Source organism: Scyliorhinus torazame, chromosome 14, assembly GCF_047496885.1.
Source record: "Scyliorhinus torazame isolate Kashiwa2021f chromosome 14, sScyTor2.1, whole genome shotgun sequence".
Lineage (NCBI taxonomy): Eukaryota > Metazoa > Chordata > Chondrichthyes > Carcharhiniformes > Scyliorhinidae > Scyliorhinus > Scyliorhinus torazame.
The window spans coordinates 190,418,951-190,439,291 of record NC_092720.1 but is presented as its reverse complement, the minus strand read 5'-3'; the positions used below and the strand labels follow the sequence as shown (position 1 = coordinate 190,439,291).

The window sequence follows — 20,341 nt, the reverse complement described above, 5'->3', positions numbered from 1 at the left end:
ATCAGGCTGCTGAGTGACTTGGCGGGGAACCTCCAGGTGGTAGGGTTCTCAGGTATCTGCTGCTCTTGTCCTTCCAGATGCTCGTGGTCATGGGTTTGGAAGCTGCTGTCGAAGGAACCTTGGTGAGTTACTGCAGTGCATCTTGTCGATGGTACGCAAGGCTGCCACTGTTCGTCGTGATGGAGGGTTTGAATGATTGTGAAAGGAGGAGCAATCAAGCGGGCTGCTTTGTCCTGGCTGGTGTCGGGCTTCTTGAGTGCTGTTTGAGCTGCACTCATCCAGGCAGTGGAGAGTATTCTATTACACTCCTGACTTGTGCCTTGTAGATGGTGGGCAGGTTCTGGGGGTCAGGAGGTGAGTTAATCACGGTAGAATTCCTGGCCTTTGACCAGCCCAGGTAGCCACAGTATTAATATGGCGAGCCCAGGTTAGTTTATGATCAAAGATAACCCCCAGGATGGTGATTGTTGGCGATTCAGCGAATGTAACGCCATTGAATGTCATGGGGCGATGGTTAGATCCTCTCCTATAGGAGATGGTCATTGCTTGACACTAGTGTGTCGCGAATGTAACTTGCCACTTGTCAGCCCAAGCCTGGATATTGTCCAGGTTTGCTGCATTTGGACACTGATTGCTTTATTCTCTGAGGAGTGGCGAATGGTGCTGAACATTCTGCATTCATCCGCAAACATCCCCACTTCTGACCTTATGATGGAAGGCAGCTCATTGATGAAGCACCTGAAGATGGTTGGGCCTGGGACACTGCCCTGAGGAACTCCTGCAATGATGTCCTGGAGATGAGATGATTGACCTCCAACCATCACAACCATCTTCCTTTGTGCCAGGCGTGACTCCAACCAATTGAGAGGTTTACTCCTGATTCCCATTGAGTCCAGTTTAGCTTGGGCTCCTTGATGCCGTACTCGGTCAAATGCTGCCTTGATGTCCAGGGCAATCACTCTCACCTCACCTCTGGCATTCAGCACTTTTGTCCATGTTTAAACCAAGGCTGTAATGAGGTCAGGAGCTGAGTGACGCCGGCGGAACCAGACTGAACGCCCGTGAACAGGTTATTGCCGAGTAAGTGCCGTTTGATAGCACATCACTTTGCTGATGGTGGAGAGTAGACTGTGGTATAGGTACACCCACTGCTATTAGGGAGGGAGCTCCAGGATTTTTACCCAGCGACAGTGAAGGAACGGGGGATATATTTCCAAGTGGGGATGGTAATTTCCAGGTTGTAATGTTGCCATGAATCTGCTGCCCTTGTCCTCCTCGGTGGGAGAGGTTGTGGGTTTGCAAGGTTTGAGAGGGGCGGAGGGAGCCCAATCTACTGAAGCCAGCGCTGACAATGGCGGGAGTGAAGGACGTCTAGGTGGCAAGAACCTGGGACAGGCAGGCACCTCGAAGGAGATGAGAGGTTAGCACGGTGGAGGGAGGGGGAGGAGGGGAGGCAACGGAGGGAATTTCCTAGGCTGCAAATGAACAAACTCAAAATGAAGTGTTGCTGGACGTGGCAATATAGCACAAGTCAAGGTGGGGATGTTTCCAGGGATGTGGGGCATCGCTGCCTGGGCCGACATTTATTCCCCATCCCTAATTGCCTCTTTGAACTGAGCTTTTCATTCGGCCATTTCTAGACCAGTGAAGACTTTCGTTGATGAACCAGGAGGATCTTTCCAACAATCAGCGATGATGGTTTTCGCGGTCACCATGACGGAATTCCAGATCTTTATTGAATAAATTTAAATTCCACCAGCTGCCCTGGCGAGACTCGAATCCCGTAGCCGGAGTATTAGCCTGGTCCCTCTGGAAGCCTCGTCCAGCGTCATTACCATAGAACATAGAACAATACAGCGCAGTACAGGCCCTTCGGCCCACGATGTTGCACCGAAACAAAAGCCATCTAACCATAGAACATACCACTACACTGATAGTGTCAGGAAACTTGTCAGAAAGGATGTTTACTCCGCATCTCGTGCTCTGCACTGGGTTCAGTTCGAAAGAGGCTGCCAGCATGTTTGGGAAACTCCTTTGGACTGAACTGCGCTACAAGACGGCACAAAGGGCAGAAGATAAATGGTTGGGGCAGAGGGAGAAGGTGGATGGTTGGGAGGAGAGGGAGAAGGTGGATGGTTGGGAGGAGAGGGGAGGAGGTGGTTGGTTGGGAGGAGAGGGAGAAGGTGGTTGGTTGGGAGGAGAGGGAGAAGGTGGATGGTTGGAGGAGAGGGAGAAGGTGGTTGGTTGGGAGGAGAGGGATAAGGTGGTTGGTTGGGAGGAGAGGGAGAAGGTGGATGGTTGGGAGGAGAGGGAGAAGGTGGATGGTTGGGGGCAGAGGGAGAAGGTGGATGGTTGGGAGGAGAGGGAGAAGGTGGATGGTTGGGAGGAGAGGGTGGATGGTTGAGGCAGAGGGAGAAGGTGGATGGTTGGGAGGAGAGGGAGAAGGTGGATGGTTGGGAGGAGAGGGAGAAGGTGGATGGTTGGGAGCAGAGGGGAGGAGGTGGATGGTTGGGAGGAGAGGGAGAAGGTGGATGGTTGGGGGCAGAGGGAGAAGGTGGATGGTTGGGAGGAGAGGGAGAAGGTGGATGGTTGGGAGGAGAGGGAGAAGGTGGATGGTTGGGAGCAGAGGGGAGGAGGTGGATGGTTGGAAGGAGAGAGAGAAGGTGGATGGTGGGAGGAGAGGGAGAAGGTGGATGGTTGAGGCAGAGGGAGAAGGTGGATGGTTGGGAGAAGAGGGGCGAAGGTGGATGGTTGGGAGGAGAGGGAGAAGGTAGTTGGTTGGGAGGAGAGGGAGAAGGTGGTTGGTTGGGAGGAGAGGGAGAAGGTGGTTGGTTGGGAGGAGAGGGAGAAGGTGGATGGTTGGGAGGAGAGGGAGAAGGTGGATGGTTGGAGGAGAGGGAGAAGGTGGATGGTTGGGAGGAGAGGGAGAAGGTGGTTGGTTGGGAGGAGAGGGAGAAGGTGGATGGTTGGGGCAGAGGGAGAAGGTGGATGGTTGGGAGAAGAGGGGCGAAGGTGGATGGTTGGGAGGAGAGGGAGAAGGTGGATGGTTGGGAGGAGAGGGAGAAGGTGGTTGGTTGGGAGGAGAGGGGAGGAGGTGGATGGTTGGGAGGAGAGGGAGAAGGTGGATGGTTGGGAGGAGAGGGAAGGAGGTGGATGGTTGGGGCAGAGGGAGAAGGTGGATGGTTGGGAGGAGAGGGAGAAGGTGGATGGTTGGGAGGAGAGGGGAGGAGGTGGATGGTTGGGGGCAGAGGGAGAAGATGGATGGTTGGGAGGAGAGGGAGAAGGTGGATGGTTGGGAGGAGAGGGGAGGAGGTGGATGGTTGGGAGGAGAGGGAGAAGGTGGATGGTTGGGAGGAGAGGGAAGGAGGTGGATGGTTGGGGCAGAGGGAGAAGGTGGATGGTTGGGGGGAGAGGGAGAAGGTGGATGGTTGGGAGGAGAGGGGAGGAGGTGGATGGTTGGGGGCAGTGGGAGAAGATGGATGGTTGGGAGGAAAGGGAGAAGGTGGATGGTTGGGAGGAGGGGGAGAAGGTGGATGGTTGGGGGCAGAGGGAGGAGTTAGACGGTGGGGAGCAGAGGGACCAGGTGGATGGTTGGGAGGTGAGGGAGCAGGAAGTTTGGGATGAAGTGAACATGAATCCGCAGCAAGCAGAGGGGGCCGGGTCATTGAATGTATTCAAGGCAGAGGTGGACAGATGTTTAATGGACAAGGGCGTGAAGGTGCTGTGGGGCAGACAGGAAGGTGGAGGAATGACCACAATTACCGGATCAGCTCTGCCCTTACTGGAATGAGGGGCTGAATGGCCTGGCCCAGTTCAGAAACCCTACGTTCTGATGAATTGTAGTATTTGGACACTATTTTGATACTTTTGTAAGTACTGACTGGGACGGCTTGATTGAGAGCTCGCGATGAAGACTTCCGTTTGTATACGTCTTTCGCAGACTGAGCATGTCCCGAAACACTTTCCAATAGTGACTGCAGTTGACTGGCTGTGATGTGGGAAATTAAGCAGCCAAGTTGAAGACAGGCCAGCCACCACATGGGTATGGGATAACGTGTGGACCGGAACAGGCAGGGACCAGCCAGGACCGAGTTTCCCCCATTCCGCAACATACAATTGTCACCACAAGGTTCGGAGGAATATTTTCGCAGGGCTGTGTGAAGTGCAGGACGTTTGCGGCTAAAAATAGTTTGAAGCAGCGACCCTCGTCCACCATTGTGGGCAGCACGGTAGCACAGTGGTTAGCACAGTTGCTTCACAGCTCCAGGGTCCCAGGTTCGATTCCTGGCTTGGGTCACTGTCTGTGCGGAGTCTGCACGTCCTCCCCGTGTGTGCGTGGGTTTCCTCCGGGTGCTCCGGTTTCCTCCCACAGTCCAAAGATGTGCAGGTTAGGTGGATTGGCCATCAGAAATTGCCCTTAGTGTCCAAAATTGCCCTTAGTGTTGGGTGGGGTTACTGGGTAACGGGGATAGGGTGGAGGTGTGGGCTTGGGTAGGGTGCTCTTTCCAAGAGCCGGTGCAGACTCGATGGGTCGAATGGCCTCCTTCTGCACTGTAAATTCTATGTGTGTCTTTGAAGGGAAAGTTGCATAAATATTTCAAGCAGAGGACAATGAATGGGCTGAGGGACGAGGAGGAGGTGGAGGAATAACCTGAGTTTTCCAAGTGTAAATCCTGCACAGACCCCCTATGCGCGCTTCTGCGATTAATGTCGATTGAAGGAGGGGGAAGGCAGCAACTAAGCGTTTCCTGACGTAAGACAAGGGAGCAGGCATTGGCCATTCGGCCCATCGAGTCTGCTTCAGCATTCAATGTGATCACACCTGGTATCATGTGATAATCCTCGACTCCACTTTCCCACCTTATTCTCATAACCATTATTTGATTAAAAACCTGTCTCTCTCAGCCTTGAACACACTTAATGACCCAGCCTCTGTAGCTCTCTGCAGTAAAGAATTCCACAGATTCGCTAACCTCGGAGTAAATAAATTCCTCCTCATGTCCGGAGTAAGGGAAGACCGGGATGAGGAGGAATTTATTTTCTCCATCCAATCAATGACCCGGCCCCCAGGGCTCGCTGCGGATTCACTGGGATCGCCGTTCACTTCATCCCACACTCCCGGCTCCCAACCATCTACCTTCTCCCCTGTTACGAGATTATGTGTATTGGAACAGTTAAAGGAAGTCCCATTCTCTCCCAGGGTGCGAAGGTAGGAATTCATCTTTTTCCCCTGCCTCTGGTCACTATCCACTTAGCGCCACCCCTCCCTCCCTCCCACCTGTTCCCCAGTGTGAGGAGGGTTGGGGTTGAGGTCTGGTTTGGCTGTAACATGTCCCAGCACTTGCCCACACGTGAAGAATGATCTCTTCGGACTAAGTGCTTCTGGTCCTAGACTCTCCCACAATGGAAACATCCTCTAAACCATCCACCCTGTCAAACCCCCTGAGGATCTGATATGTCTCAGTGATATCGTCTCATTCTTCTAAACCCCAGTGAGTACAGACCCAACCTACTCACCCCTCCTCACCCGGGGTCAACCGCGTCAACCTTCTCTGGACTGCCTCCAATGCCAGTAGATCTTTCCTCAGATAAGGTGGCCAAAACGGTTCACAGTTTCCCGCTGTGGTCTAACTTAGTGAAAAATGAAATGAAATGAAAATGAAAATCGCTTGTCACAAGTAGGCATCAAATGAAGTTACTGTGAAAAGCCCCTAGTCGCCACATTCCGGCGCCTGTTCGGGGAGGCTGGCACAGGAATCGAACCGTGCTGCTGGCCTGCCTTGGTCGGCTTTAAAAGCCAGCGATTTAGCCCTGTGCTAAACAGCCCCAGAGCTCAGGACGTCCCTATTTTTATACTGTATTCCCTCCAAACTAAAGGCTGACCATGTTGCGCTTGGGAGGTATGTCTTTGGCTGGCCAGGTGAGGGGGTGAGGAAACGTCGCAGGACTCCAGATGTCCACTGCCTCCCACCATCTATTCCGTCACCCTGGGAACAAAGGGTGGTGAGGGTCCTGGCCTCAGGTCATAAATCCCAATAACCCCTCACCGCCCCACCCATCCCCAGGGACCTGGGATGAGCTCAGAGCCACAACAGAAGCGGGGGGACCACGGTAGAGTGGAAACGCCAACACGGATGGGGAAAGTGACACCAATCACCCCAACCTCTGTGTTAGCAGTACGCCTGTTACATTGTTAAGACGAAGAGGTGAAGGGAATTGTTTCGATTAGGTATTCAGAGCACATATAAAGGGAGACTGCCGGGACAAAGGGAGGGGGGGTAGGAAGCGGCGTGACGCTGCATTCTGTAAATAAACCCACCATCGAGAAAAGTAATGAGTGTCTCGTCCTCACACTTCACCAAACGACTTGGAACCGATTTAATGCCCCCCCCCCCCCCCAAACCAACCAACCCAGCACCATTATGTGTGCCCCTCCTGAATGGTGGTCGTGTGAGGGGGTCCACGCAACAAGGCTAATGCTTCGCTTATTTTCTGAATTGTAACCGGTTTCCCAGCAATGGCAGGCACCCGACTCCCGAATGTTCTGTAAACCGGGAACGGGAGGGGGAGGTTGGGGGGGGGGGGGGGGGGGGGGGGGGGGGGGGGGGGGGAATGCAGGCAACTGAGCTTCATCGGGCAATGACGGAAATGCACCTGGCATTGCTGGATGAGCCAAACCCTCCCGCCGCATGGCTCGTTGTCCACCACTGGGTGGTGCTCTTGCACTGCAGCCTGGGTTGTAACTGCGTATTCGATCACAGGTCCAGGCACAGTGCCAGAAGCCACTCTACGCAGCAGTAAAGGTGGGGAGAGGCCAGCCCAGGCGTTATGCCCCCCCTGGGCTTTCTCTCACCTCTCTTTCAAGTTATCGGTTCGAGTTTGTGACAGTACTTCGGTGCTAGCCTGCGCCTCTCATCCTTTCCGCTGAGACTGACAACACTGGGTTCATGTACCTACAAGCAGGAGGCAATTCGACCCACCAGGCCATGCCAGCTCGTTGATAGCGCTTTCCAATTTAGTCCCGTTCTCCCCATTGAAGTGTTTATCCGATGTCCTCTCCGAAGCCCTTCTAATTGAATTTCAATCTATCCGCAAAGCAATGCCGCTGCGAGCCAGAGCAGTGTTTGTGTTTTACGCTCGAGAAGGTGATGGTGGGCCGCCAGAAACCCGCGCCGACGCGGGGGAGAACGTGCAAACTCCGCAGACACTGGAATCAGAATCGAACCCGGGTCCCTGGCGCCGTGAGGCAGCAGCGTTGACCCCTATGCCGCCCTAAGGCACTGGGGTCTTCTAGGTGCGCCTGGGGCCGGAACAAAGGGGGGGGGGGGGAACTGACGCCCAGCCGAGGGCCACGCGCGGGAAGAGGCAAGAACCCTCACCCACATGGGTCCCTCGAGGGCCCACCACCAGATTAGCTCCAGTGTGCGGAGAACCAGTCACCATAAGGGGCGGGCAACAACTTGACAAGCAAAATATATGTTGCGTGGATATTATTTAATACAGGCCGAAGTTAAACATTAGTTTGTTTTGAGGAGGTAACTGATGATTTTAGACAGCACTTTGGAATGTTTCAAGAATGTTCTCTTAGAACGAATGTTTATAATACGAAAATACCTTGGATTCTGGAATTAGTTGCTAATGGACAAAGAAGAAAGAAATGTACAGCACAGGAACAGGCCCTTCGGCCCTCCAAGCCTGTGCCGACCATGCTGCCCGACTAAACTAAAATCTTCTACACTTCCTGGGTCCGTATCCCTCTATTCCCATCCTATTCATGTATTTGTCAAGATGCCCCTTAAACGTCACTATCGTCCCTGCTTCCACCACCTCCTCCGGCAGCGGGTTCCAGGCACCCACTACCCTCTGCGTAAAAAACTTGCCTCGTACATCTACTCTAAACCTTGCCCCTCTCACCTTAAACCTATGCCCCCTAGTAATTGACCCCTCTACCCTGGGAAAAAGTCTCTGACTATCCACCCTGCCTATGCCCCTCATAATTTTGTAGGCCTGATTGTAGACCTGTATTGATGCATGGGGGCGGCAGTAGTCCAGTGGTATGGTCGCTGGACTCGGAGCCCAGAGACATTGCCCTGGGAACCCGGGTGTAATCCCAACACGGCAGAGAGTGAAATTTGAATTTAAAAAGAGTGCAATGATGACGATGAAGCCATTGCCGATTGTCGCAAAAGCCCTCTGGTTCACGAATGGAACCTGCCAACCTTACCTGGCCTGGCCTACACGCGACTCCAGGTCCACAGCAGTATGTTCGACTCGTAAACGCCCCTCTGAAATGTCCGGGCGTTCAGCAATTATATTACATGACGATATTATATTGTCAACTTATATTAATAGTAAAATGTTATGCTTAGCAGTGTAAATGCAGCTCTTACCAACAGGTTTTATGGATTCTGAGGAGATTTGTTTGCTCTGGTAAGAAACGGGTGGTGGACGGTTGGTCCCTGGGATGAGGGGGTTATCTGATGATGAGACGCTGAGTAAATAGGACTTAGTGCTTATAGTCTCAAGTTTAGACGAGCGAGAGGGGATCTCAATGAAATCTGCATAGAATTCGGAAGGGGCTTTGATCGGGTAGGGTCAAAGAATCAAAACTAAAAGGGGGTGGGGGGGCAAACACACAGGATAAGGGTGGGGGGTGGGGGGGTGGGAGACGATTGTCAAGGACTGAGATGAGGGTGAATTACTTCACTGGGAGGGATTACTTCTACCTGAAGGGGTTGTGGGTATCCGGCTCCATCACTGAATATATTTCAGGCCGGTGGGGAAAGGCAGGCATTTTGAGCTCTCTCAGGGCAGGGAAATGGGAGTTAAAATCCCACCACCAGCCCACGGGCAGGGCTCGTTAGGCCGCAGGATCTACTCCTGCTGTGGTTCCTCGGGCTTCGTGTCCAACCTGAGCCGTGGATGGACACGCAAGTCTGAGAAGCACTTAGTCCGGAGAGATCATTCTTCACGTCTGGGCACCAGGGGTTACCTCAATGCTGGACGTGTCGCAGCCAAACCAGACCTCACCCCTCCGCCGACACTCCACCCGCACTGGGGAGCAGGTTGGGGGGGGGGGGGGGGGGGGGGGAGGCGCTAAGTGGATAGTGACCAGAAGCACCTGGTAGAGAATGAGACTTCTTTTAACTGTTCCATACATACAATCTTGTTTTCTTTATATTAAAAAAAGGCGGTTCTGGCAGAGGGATAAACTGCGGCGGGTCCCCCACCCCTCCCCTCCCCTCGCCCCTCTCCCAACCGGGCTCTGCTGGTCAGGGTAGCCGTAGCAGCTGCCGAGTGTGGTCACAGGCCCGTCGGGGTGGATGCCCGCCGGTTACTTTCATCGGCTTACCTGCTTCATCATCACCGAGTGCGCTCTCGTCCGCAGGAAGTGAATAATCTGGAGAAAGGACAGAGCACAGACTTCATTTCAAACAGGGGAAGGTTTGGGAAGGCCGGGATCCTGCACCTCTACAAAGAAAGACAGGCTTGCATTTGGAGAGCTCCTTTCATGACTGGAGCACCCCCACCCCCCAAAGCTCTCCGCAGGCAATTAGCTACTTGTCCAACGGCACCGACTGTTGTGATGCAGCCAATGCGGCAGCAATCCGCACAGAACAAGCTGCCACCAACGGGCATTGCGCTAATTCTGCCACGGCCCTCTGTGCCCGACCAGATTCATCTGCTTTGGATTGGTTTCTTCAGCTCCTGCCTGTGCATGTTCCAGCTGTACACCTGTCTGTACCATGTGTGTGTGTCACTCCTGGGTGTACACCTCTCTGGGTCAGTCCTGGGTGTACACCTGTCTGGATCAGTCCTGGGTGTACACCTGTCTGGGTCAGTCCAGGGTGTACACCTGTCTGGGTCAGTCCTGGGTGTACACTTGTCCGGGTCAGTCCTGGGTGTACACCTGTCTGGGTCAGTCCTGGGTGTACACCTGTCTGGATCAGTCCTGGGTGTACACCTGTCTGGGTCAGTCCTGGGTGTACACCTGTCTGGATCAGTCCTGGGTGTACACCTGTCTGGGTCAGTCCTGGGTGTACACCTGTCTGGGTCAGTCCTGGGTGTACACCTGTCTGGATCAGTCCTGGGTGTACACCTGTCTGGATCAGTCCTGGGTGTACAGCTGTCTGGATCAGTCCTGGGTGTACACCTGTCTGGGTGAGTCCTGGGTGTACACCTGTCTGGATCAGTCCTGGGTGTACACCTGTCTGGGTTAGTCCTGGGTGTACACCTGTCTGGGTCAGTCCTGGGTGTACACCTGTCTGGATCAGTCCTGGGTGTACACCTGTCTGGATCAGTCCTGGGTGTACACCTGTCTGGGTCAGTCCTGGGTGTACACCTGTCTGGGTCAGTCCTGGGTGTACACCTGTCTGGGTCAGTCCTGGGTGTACACCTGTCTGGATCAGTCCTGGGTGTACACCTGTCTGGGTCAGTCCAGGGTGCACACCTGTCTGGATCAGTCCTGGGTGTACACCTGTCTGGGTCAGTCCTGGGTGTACACCTGCCTGGGTCAGTCCTGGGTGTACACCTGTCTGGGTCAGTCCTGGGTGTACACCTGTCTGGGTGAGTCCTGGGTGTACACCTATCTGGGTCAGTCCTGGGTGTACACCTGTCTGGGTCAGTCCTGGGTGTACACCTGTCTGGGTCAGTCCTGGGTGTACACCTGTCTGGGTCAGTCCTGGGTGTACATCTATCTGGGTCAGTCCTGGGTGTACACCTGTCTGGGTCAGTCGTGGGTGTACACCTATCTGGGTCAGTCCTGGGTGTACACCTGTCTGGGTGAGTCCTGGGTGTACACCTGTCTGGATCAGTCCAGGCTGTACAGCTGTCTGGATCAGTCCTGGGTGTACAACTATCTGGGTCAGTCCTGGGTGTACACCTGTCTAGGTGAGTCCTGGGTGTACACCTATCCGGGTCAGTCCTGGGTGTACACATGTCTGGATCAGTCCAGGGTGTACACATGTCTGGGTCAGTCCTGGGTGTACACCTGTCTGGGTGAGTCCTGGGTGTACACCTGTCTGGGTGAGTCCTGGGTGTGCACCTGCCTGGGTTAGACCTGGGTGTACACCTGTCTGGGTGAGTCCTGGGTGTACACCTGTCTGGATCAGTCCAGGGTGTACACCTGTCTGGATCAGTCCTGGGTTACACCTGTCTGGATCAGTCCTGGGTGTACACCTGTCTGGGTCAGTCCTCGGTGTACATCTGTCTGGGTCAGTCCTGGGTGTACACCTGTCTGGATCAGTCCTGGGTGTACACCTGTCTGGGTCAGTCCTGGGTGTACACCTGTCTGGATCAGTACTGGTTGTACACCTGTCTGGATCAGTCCTGGGTGTACATCTGTCTGGATCAGTCCTGGGTGTACACCTGTCTGGATCAGTCCTGGGTGTACAGCTGTCTGGATCAGTCCTGGGTGTACACCTGTCTGGGTCAGTCCTGGGTGTACACCTGTCTGGGTGAGTCCTGGGTGTACACCTGTCTGGGTCAGTCCTGGGTGTACACCTGTCTGGATCAGTCCTGAGTGTACACCTGTCTGGGTCAGTCCTGGGTGTACACCTGTCTGGGTCAGTCCTGGGTGTACACCTGTCTGGATCAGTCCTGGGTGTACACCTGTCTGGATCAGTCCTGGGTGTACACCTGTCTGGATCAGCCCTGGGTGTACACCTGTCTGGATCAGTCCTGGGTGTACACCTGTCTGGATCAGTCCTGGGTGTACACCTGTCTGGATCAGTCTTGGGTGTACACCTGTCTGGATCAGTCCTGGGAGTACACCTGTCTGGATCAGTCCTGGGTGTACACCTGTCTGGGTCAGTCCTGGGTGTACACCTGTCTGGGTCAGTCCTGGGTGTACACCTGTCTGGGTGAGTCCTGGGTGTACACCTATCTGGGTCAGTCCTGGGTGTACACCTGTCTGGATCAGTCCTGGGTGTACACCTGTCTGGGTGAGTCCTGGGTGTACAACTATCTGGGTCAGTCCTGGGTGTACACCTGTCTGGGTGAGTCCTGGCTGTACACCTGTCTGGATCAGTTCTGGGTGTACACCTGTCTGGATCAGTCCTGGGTGTACACCTGTCTGGGTGAGTCCTGGCTGTACACCTGTCTGGATCAGTCCTGGGTGTACACCTGTCTGGATCAGTCCTGGGTGTACACCTGTCTGGGTGAGTCCTGGCTGTACACCTGTCTGGATCAGTCCTGGGTGTACACCTGTCTGGGTCAGTCCTGGGTGTACACCTGTCTGGATCAGTCCTGGGTGTACACCTGTCTGGATCAGTCCTGGGTGTACACCTGTCTGGGTCAGTCCTGGGTGTACACCTGTCTGGGTCAGTCCTGGGTGTACACCTGTCTGGATCAGTCCTGGGTGTACACCTGTCTGGATCAGTCCTGGGTGTACACCTGTCTGGATCAGTCCTGGGTGTACACCTGTCTGGATCAGTCCTGGGTGTACACCTGTCTGGGTGAGTCCTGGCTGTACACCTGTCTGGATCAGTCCTGGGTGTACACCTGTCTGGGTCAGTCCTGGGTGTACACCTGTCTGGATCAGTCCTGGGTGTACACCTGTCTGGATCAGTCCTGGGTGTATACCTGTCTGGATCAGTCCTGGGTGTACACCTGTCTGGGTCAGTCCTGGGTGTACACCTGTCTGGGTGAGTCCTGGGTGTACACCTGTCTGGATCAGTCCTGGGTGTACACCTGTCTGGGTCAGTCCTGGGTGTACACCTGTCTGGATCAGTCCTGGGTGTACACCTGTCTGGGTCAGTCCTGGGTGTACACCTGCCTGGATCAGTCCTGGGTGTACACCTGTCTGGATCAGTCCTGGGTGTACACCTGTCTGGGTCAGTCCTGGGTGTACACCTGTCTGGGTCAGTCCTGGGTGTACACCTGTCTGGGTCAGTCCTGGGTGTACACCTGTCTGGATCAGTCCTGGGTGTACACCTGTCTGGGTCAGTCCTGGGTGTACACCTGTCTGGGTCAGTCCTGGGTGTACACCTGTCTGGGTCAGTCCTGGGTGTACAACTGTCTGGGTGAGTCCTGGGTGTACACCTGTCTGGGTGAGTCCTGGGTGTACACCTGTCTGGATCAGTCCTGGGTGTACACCTGTCTGGATCAGTCCTGGGTGTACACCTGTCTGGATCAGTCCTGGGTGTACACCTGTCTGGGTCAGTCCAGGGTGTACACCTGTCTGGATCAGTCCTGGGTGTACACCTGTCTGGATCAGTCCTGGGTGTACAACTATCTGGGTCAGTCCTGGGTGTACACCTGTCTAGGTGAGTCCTGGGTGTACACCTATCCGGGTCAGTCCTGGGTGTACACCTGTCTGGATCAGTCCAGGGTGTACACATGTCTGGGTCAGTCCTGGGTGTACACCTGTCTGGGTGAGTCCTGGGTGTACACCTGTCTGGGTGAGTCCTGGGTGTGCACCTGCCTGGGTTAGACCTGGGTGTACACCTGTCTGGGTGAGTCCTGGGTGTACACCTGTCTGGATCAGTCCAGGGTGTACACCTGTCTGGATCAGTCCTGGGTTACACCTGTCTGGATCATTCCTGTGTGTACACCTGTCTGGGTCAGTCCTCGGTGTACACCTGTCTGGGTCAGTCCTGGGTGTACACCTGTCTGGATCAGTCCTGGGTGTACACCTGTCTGGGTCAGTCCTGGGTGTACACCTGTCTGGATCAGTACTGGTTGTACACCTGTCTGGATCAGTCCTGGGTGTACACCTGTCTGGATCAGTCCTGGGTGTACACCTGTCTGGATCAGTCCTGGGTGTACAGCTGTCTGGATCAGTCCTGGGTGTACACCTGTCTGGGTCAGTCCTGGGTGTACACCTGTCTGGGTGAGTCCTGGGTGTACACCTGTCTGGGTCAGTCCTGGGTGTACACCTGTCTGGATCAGTCCTGAGTGTACACCTGTCTGGGTCAGTCCTGGGTGTACACCTGTCTGGGTCAGTCCTGGGTGTACACCTGTCTGGATCAGTCCTGGGTGTACACCTGTCTGGATCAGTCCTGGGTGTACACCTGTCTGGATCAGCCCTGGGTGTACACCTGTCTGGATCAGTCCTGGGTGTACACCTGTCTGGATCAGTCCTGGGTGTACACCTGTCTGGATCAGTCCTGGGTGTACACCTGTCTGGATCAGTCCTGGGAGTACACCTGTCTGGATCAGTCCTGGGTGTACACCTGTCTGGGTCAGTCCTGGGTGTACACCTGTCTGGGTCAGTCCTGGGTGTACACCTGTCTGGATGAGTCCTGGGTGTACACCTATCTGGGTCAGTCCTGGGTGTACACCTGTCTGGATCAGTCCTGGGTGTACACCTGTCTGGGTGAGTCCTGGGTGTACAACTATCTGGGTCAGTCCTGGGTGTACACCTGTCTGGGTGAGTCCTGGCTGTACACCTGTCTGGATCAGTCCTGGGTGTACACCTGTCTGGGTCAGTCCTGGGTGTACACCTGTCTGGATCAGTCCTGGGTGTACACCTGTCTGGATCAGTCCTGGGTGTACACCTGTCTGGGTCAGTCCTGGGTGTACACCTGTCTGGGTCAGTCCTGGGTGTACACCTGTCTGGATCAGTCCTGGGTGTACACCTGTCTGGATCAGTCCTGGGTGTACACCTGTCTGGATCAGTCCTGGGTGTACACCTGTCTGGATCAGTCCTGGGTGTACACCTGTCTGGGTGAGTCCTGGCTGTACACCTGTCTGGATCAGTCCTGGGTGTACACCTGTCTGGGTCAGTCCTGGGTGTACACCTGTCTGGATCAGTCCTGGGTGTACACCTGTCTGGATCAGTCCTGGGTGTATACCTGTCTGGATCAGTCCTAGGTGTACACCTGTCTGGGTCAGTCCTGGGTGTACACCTGTCTGGGTGAGTCCTGGGTGTACACCTGTCTGGATCAGTCCTGGGTGTACACCTGTCTGGGTCAGTCCTGGGTGTACACCTGTCTGGGTCAGTCCTGGGTGTACACCTGTCTGGATCAGTCCTGGGTGTACACCTGTCTGGGTCAGTCCAGGGTGCACACCTGTCTGGATCAGTCCTGGGTGTACACCTGTCTGGGTCAGTCCTGGGTGTACACCTGCCTGGGTCAGTCCTGGGTGTACACCTGTCTGGGTCAGTCCTGGGTGTACACCTGTCTGGGTGAGTCCTGGGTGTACACCTATCTGGGTCAGTCCTGGGTGTACACCTGTCTGGGTCAGTCCTGGGTGTACACCTGTCTGGGTCAGTCCTGGGTGTACACCTGTCTGGGTCAGTCCTGGGTGTACATCTATCTGGGTCAGTCCTGGGTGTACACCTGTCTGGGTCAGTCGTGGGTGTACACCTATCTGGGTCAGTCCTGGGTGTACACCTGTCTGGGTGAGTCCTGGGTGTACACCTGTCTGGATCAGTCCAGGCTGTACAGCTGTCTGGATCAGTCCTGGGTGTACAACTATCTGGGTCAGTCCTGGGTGTACACCTGTCTAGGTGAGTCCTGGGTGTACACCTATCCGGGTCAGTCCTGGGTGTACACATGTCTGGATCAGTCCAGGGTGTACACATGTCTGGGTCAGTCCTGGGTGTACACCTGTCTGGGTGAGTCCTGGGTGTACACCTGTCTGGGTGAGTCCTGGGTGTGCACCTGCCTGGGTTAGACCTGGGTGTACACCTGTCTGGGTGAGTCCTGGGTGTACACCTGTCTGGATCAGTCCAGGGTGTACACCTGTCTGGATCAGTCCTGGGTTACACCTGTCTGGATCAGTCCTGGGTGTACACCTGTCTGGGTCAGTCCTCGGTGTACATCTGTCTGGGTCAGTCCTGGGTGTACACCTGTCTGGATCAGTCCTGGGTGTACACCTGTCTGGGTCAGTCCTGGGTGTACACCTGTCTGGATCAGTACTGGTTGTACACCTGTCTGGATCAGTCCTGGGTGTACATCTGTCTGGATCAGTCCTGGGTGTACACCTGTCTGGATCAGTCCTGGGTGTACAGCTGTCTGGATCAGTCCTGGGTGTACACCTGTCTGGGTCAGTCCTGGGTGTACACCTGTCTGGGTGAGTCCTGGGTGTACACCTGTCTGGGTCAGTCCTGGGTGTACACCTGTCTGGATCAGTCCTGAGTGTACACCTGTCTGGGTCAGTCCTGGGTGTACACCTGTCTGGGTCAGTCCTGGGTGTACACCTGTCTGGATCAGTCCTGGGTGTACACCTGTCTGGATCAGTCCTGGGTGTACACCTGTCTGGATCAGCCCTGGGTGTACACCTGTCTGGATCAGTCCTGGGTGTACACCTGTCTGGATCAGTCCTGGGTGTACACCTGTCTGGATCAGTCTTGGGTGTACACCTGTCTGGATCAGTCCTGGGAGTACACCTGTCTGGATCAGTCCTGGGTGTACACCTGTCTGGGTCAGTCCTGGGTGTACACCTGTCTGGGTCAGTCCTGGGTGTACACCTGTCTGGGTGAGTCCTGGGTGTACACCTATCTGGGTCAGTCCTGGGTGTACACCTGTCTGGATCAGTCCTGGGTGTACACCTGTCTGGGTGAGTCCTGGGTGTACAACTATCTGGGTCAGTCCTGGGTGTACACCTGTCTGGGTGAGTCCTGGCTGTACACCTGTCTGGATCAGTTCTGGGTGTACACCTGTCTGGATCAGTCCTGGGTGTACACCTGTCTGGGTGAGTCCTGGCTGTACACCTGTCTGGATCAGTCCTGGGTGTACACCTGTCTGGATCAGTCCTGGGTGTACACCTGTCTGGGTGAGTCCTGGCTGTACACCTGTCTGGATCAGTCCTGGGTGTACACCTGTCTGGGTCAGTCCTGGGTGTACACCTGTCTGGATCAGTCCTGGGTGTACACCTGTCTGGATCAGTCCTGGGTGTACACCTGTCTGGGTCAGTCCTGGGTGTACACCTGTCTGGGTCAGTCCTGGGTGTACACCTGTCTGGATCAGTCCTGGGTGTACACCTGTCTGGATCAGTCCTGGGTGTACACCTGTCTGGATCAGTCCTGGGTGTACACCTGTCTGGATCAGTCCTGGGTGTACACCTGTCTGGGTGAGTCCTGGCTGTACACCTGTCTGGATCAGTCCTGGGTGTACACCTGTCTGGGTCAGTCCTGGGTGTACACCTGTCTGGATCAGTCCTGGGTGTACACCTGTCTGGATCAGTCCTGGGTGTATACCTGTCTGGATCAGTCCTGGGTGTACACCTGTCTGGGTCAGTCCTGGGTGTACACCTGTCTGGGTGAGTCCTGGGTGTACACCTGTCTGGATCAGTCCTGGGTGTACACCTGTCTGGGTCAGTCCTGGGTGTACACCTGTCTGGATCAGTCCTGGGTGTACACCTGTCTGGGTCAGTCCTGGGTGTACACCTGCCTGGATCAGTCCTGGGTGTACACCTGTCTGGATCAGTCCTGGGTGTACACCTGTCTGGGTCAGTCCTGGGTGTACACCTGTCTGGGTCAGTCCTGGGTGTACACCTGTCTGGGTCAGTCCTGGGTGTACACCTGTCTGGATCAGTCCTGGGTGTACACCTGTCTGGGTCAGTCCTGGGTGTACACCTGTCTGGGTCAGTCCTGGGTGTACACCTGTCTGGGTCAGTCCTGGGTGTACAACTGTCTGGGTGAGTCCTGGGTGTACACCTGTCTGGGTGAGTCCTGGGTGTACACCTGTCTGGATCAGTCCTGGGTGTACACCTGTCTGGATCAGTCCTGGGTGTACACCTGTCTGGATCAGTCCTGGGTGTACACCTGTCTGGGTCAGTCCAGGGTGTACACCTGTCTGGATCAGTCCTGGGTGTACACCTGTCTGGATCAGTCCTGGGTGTACAACTATCTGGGTCAGTCCTGGGTGTACACCTGTCTAGGTGAGTCCTGGGTGTACACCTATCCGGGTCAGTCCTGGGTGTACACCTGTCTGGATCAGTCCAGGGTGTACACATGTCTGGGTCAGTCCTGGGTGTACACCTGTCTGGGTGAGTCCTGGGTGTACACCTGTCTGGGTGAGTCCTGGGTGTGCACCTGCCTGGGTTAGACCTGGGTGTACACCTGTCTGGGTGAGTCCTGGGTGTACACCTGTCTGGATCAGTCCAGGGTGTACACCTGTCTGGATCAGTCCTGGGTTACACCTGTCTGGATCATTCCTGTGTGTACACCTGTCTGGGTCAGTCCTCGGTGTACACCTGTCTGGGTCAGTCCTGGGTGTACACCTGTCTGGATCAGTCCTGGGTGTACACCTGTCTGGGTCAGTCCTGGGTGTACACCTGTCTGGATCAGTACTGGTTGTACACCTGTCTGGATCAGTCCTGGGTGTACACCTGTCTGGATCAGTCCTGGGTGTACACCTGTCTGGATCAGTCCTGGGTGTACAGCTGTCTGGATCAGTCCTGGGTGTACACCTGTCTGGGTCAGTCCTGGGTGTACACCTGTCTGGGTGAGTCCTGGGTGTACACCTGTCTGGGTCAGTCCTGGGTGTACACCTGTCTGGATCAGTCCTGAGTGTACACCTGTCTGGGTCAGTCCTGGGTGTACACCTGTCTGGGTCAGTCCTGGGTGTACACCTGTCTGGATCAGTCCTGGGTGTACACCTGTCTGGATCAGTCCTGGGTGTACACCTGTCTGGATCAGCCCTGGGTGTACACCTGTCTGGATCAGTCCTGGGTGTACACCTGTCTGGATCAGTCCTGGGTGTACACCTGTCTGGATCAGTCCTGGGTGTACACCTGTCTGGATCAGTCCTGGGAGTACACCTGTCTGGATCAGTCCTGGGTGTACACCTGTCTGGGTCAGTCCTGGGTGTACACCTGTCTGGGTCAGTCCTGGGTGTACACCTGTCTGGATGAGTCCTGGGTGTACACCTATCTGGGTCAGTCCTGGGTGTACACCTGTCTGGATCAGTCCTGGGTGTACACCTGTCTGGGTGAGTCCTGGGTGTACAACTATCTGGGTCAGTCCTGGGTGTACACCTGTCTGGGTGAGTCCTGGCTGTACACCTGTCTGGATCAGTCCTGGGTGTACACCTGTCTGGGTCAGTCCTGGGTGTACACCTGTCTGGATCAGTCCTGGGTGTACACCTGTCTGGATCAGTCCTGGGTGTACACCTGTCTGGGTCAGTCCTGGGTGTACACCTGTCTGGGTCAGTCCTGGGTGTACACCTGTCTGGATCAGTCCTGGGTGTACACCTGTCTGGATCAGTCCTGGGTGTACACCTGTCTGGATCAGTCCTGGGTGTACACCTGTCTGGATCAGTCCTGGGTGTACACCTGTCTGGGTGAGTCCTGGCTGTACACCTGTCTGGATCAGTCCTGGGTGTACACCTGTCTGGGTCAGTCCTGGGTGTACACCTGTCTGGATCAGTCCTGGGTGTACACCTGTCTGGATCAGTCCTGGGTGTATACCTGTCTGGATCAGTCCTAGGTGTACACCTGTCTGGGTCAGTCCTGGGTGTACACCTGTCTGGGTGAGTCCTGGGTGTACACCTGTCTGGATCAGTCCTGGGTGTACACCTGTCTGGGTCAGTCCTGGGTGTACACCTGTCTGGATCAGTCCTGGGTGTACACCTGTCTGGGTCAGTCCTGGGTGTACACCTGCCTGGATCAGTCCTGGGTGTACACCTGTCTGGATCAGTCCTGGGTGTACACCTGTCTGGGTCAGTCCTGGGTGTACACCTGTCTGGGTCAGTCCTGGGTGTACACCTGTCTGGGTCAGTCCTGGGTGTACACCTGTCTGGATCAGTCCTGGGTGTACACCTGTCTGGGTCAGTCCTGGGTGTACACCTGTCTGGGTCAGTCCTGGGTGTACACCTGTCTGGGTCAGTCCTGGGTGTACAACTATCTTCTGGGTGAGTCCTGGGTGTACACCTGTCTGGGTGAGTCCTGGGTGTACACCTGTCTGGATCAGTCCTGGGTGTACACCTGTCTGGATCAGTCCTGGGTGTACACCTGTCTGGATCAGTCCTGGGTGTACACCTGTCTGGGTCAGTCCAGGGTGTACACCTGTCTGGATCAGTCCTGGGTGTACACCTGTCTGGATCAGTCCTGGGTGTACACCTGTCTGGGTCAGTCCTGGGTGTACACCTGTCTGGGTCAGTCCTGGGTGTACACCTGTCTGGATCAGTCCTGAGTGTACACCTGTCTGGATCAGTCCTGGGTGTACACCTGTCTGGATCAGTCCTGGGTGTACACCTGTCTGGATCAGTCCTGGGTGTACAGCTGTCTGGATCAGTCCTGGGTGTACACCTGTCTGGATCAGTCCTGGGTGTACACCTGTCTGGATCAGTCCTGAGTGTACACCTATCTGGGTCAGTCCTGGGTGTACACCTGTCTGGATCAGTCCTGGGTGTACACCTGTCTGGATCAGTCCTGGGTGTACACCTGTCTGGAT

At 55.3% G+C, this 20,341-nt stretch overlaps 1 protein-coding gene across 1 annotated transcript in view; it reads right to left on the bottom strand.

Annotated features, from left to right (window-relative positions):
* The window catches only part of gtf2h4 (general transcription factor IIH, polypeptide 4), a 241,238-nt gene that overhangs the window by 6,655 nt on the left and 214,242 nt on the right, over window positions 1-20,341 (bottom strand). Inside the window, exon 12 of the mRNA XM_072475350.1 lies at window positions 9,353-9,400. Within this exon, the coding sequence (XP_072331451.1) occupies window positions 9,353-9,400 (48 nt within the window). The remainder of the gene's footprint in view (window positions 1-9,352; window positions 9,401-20,341) is intronic.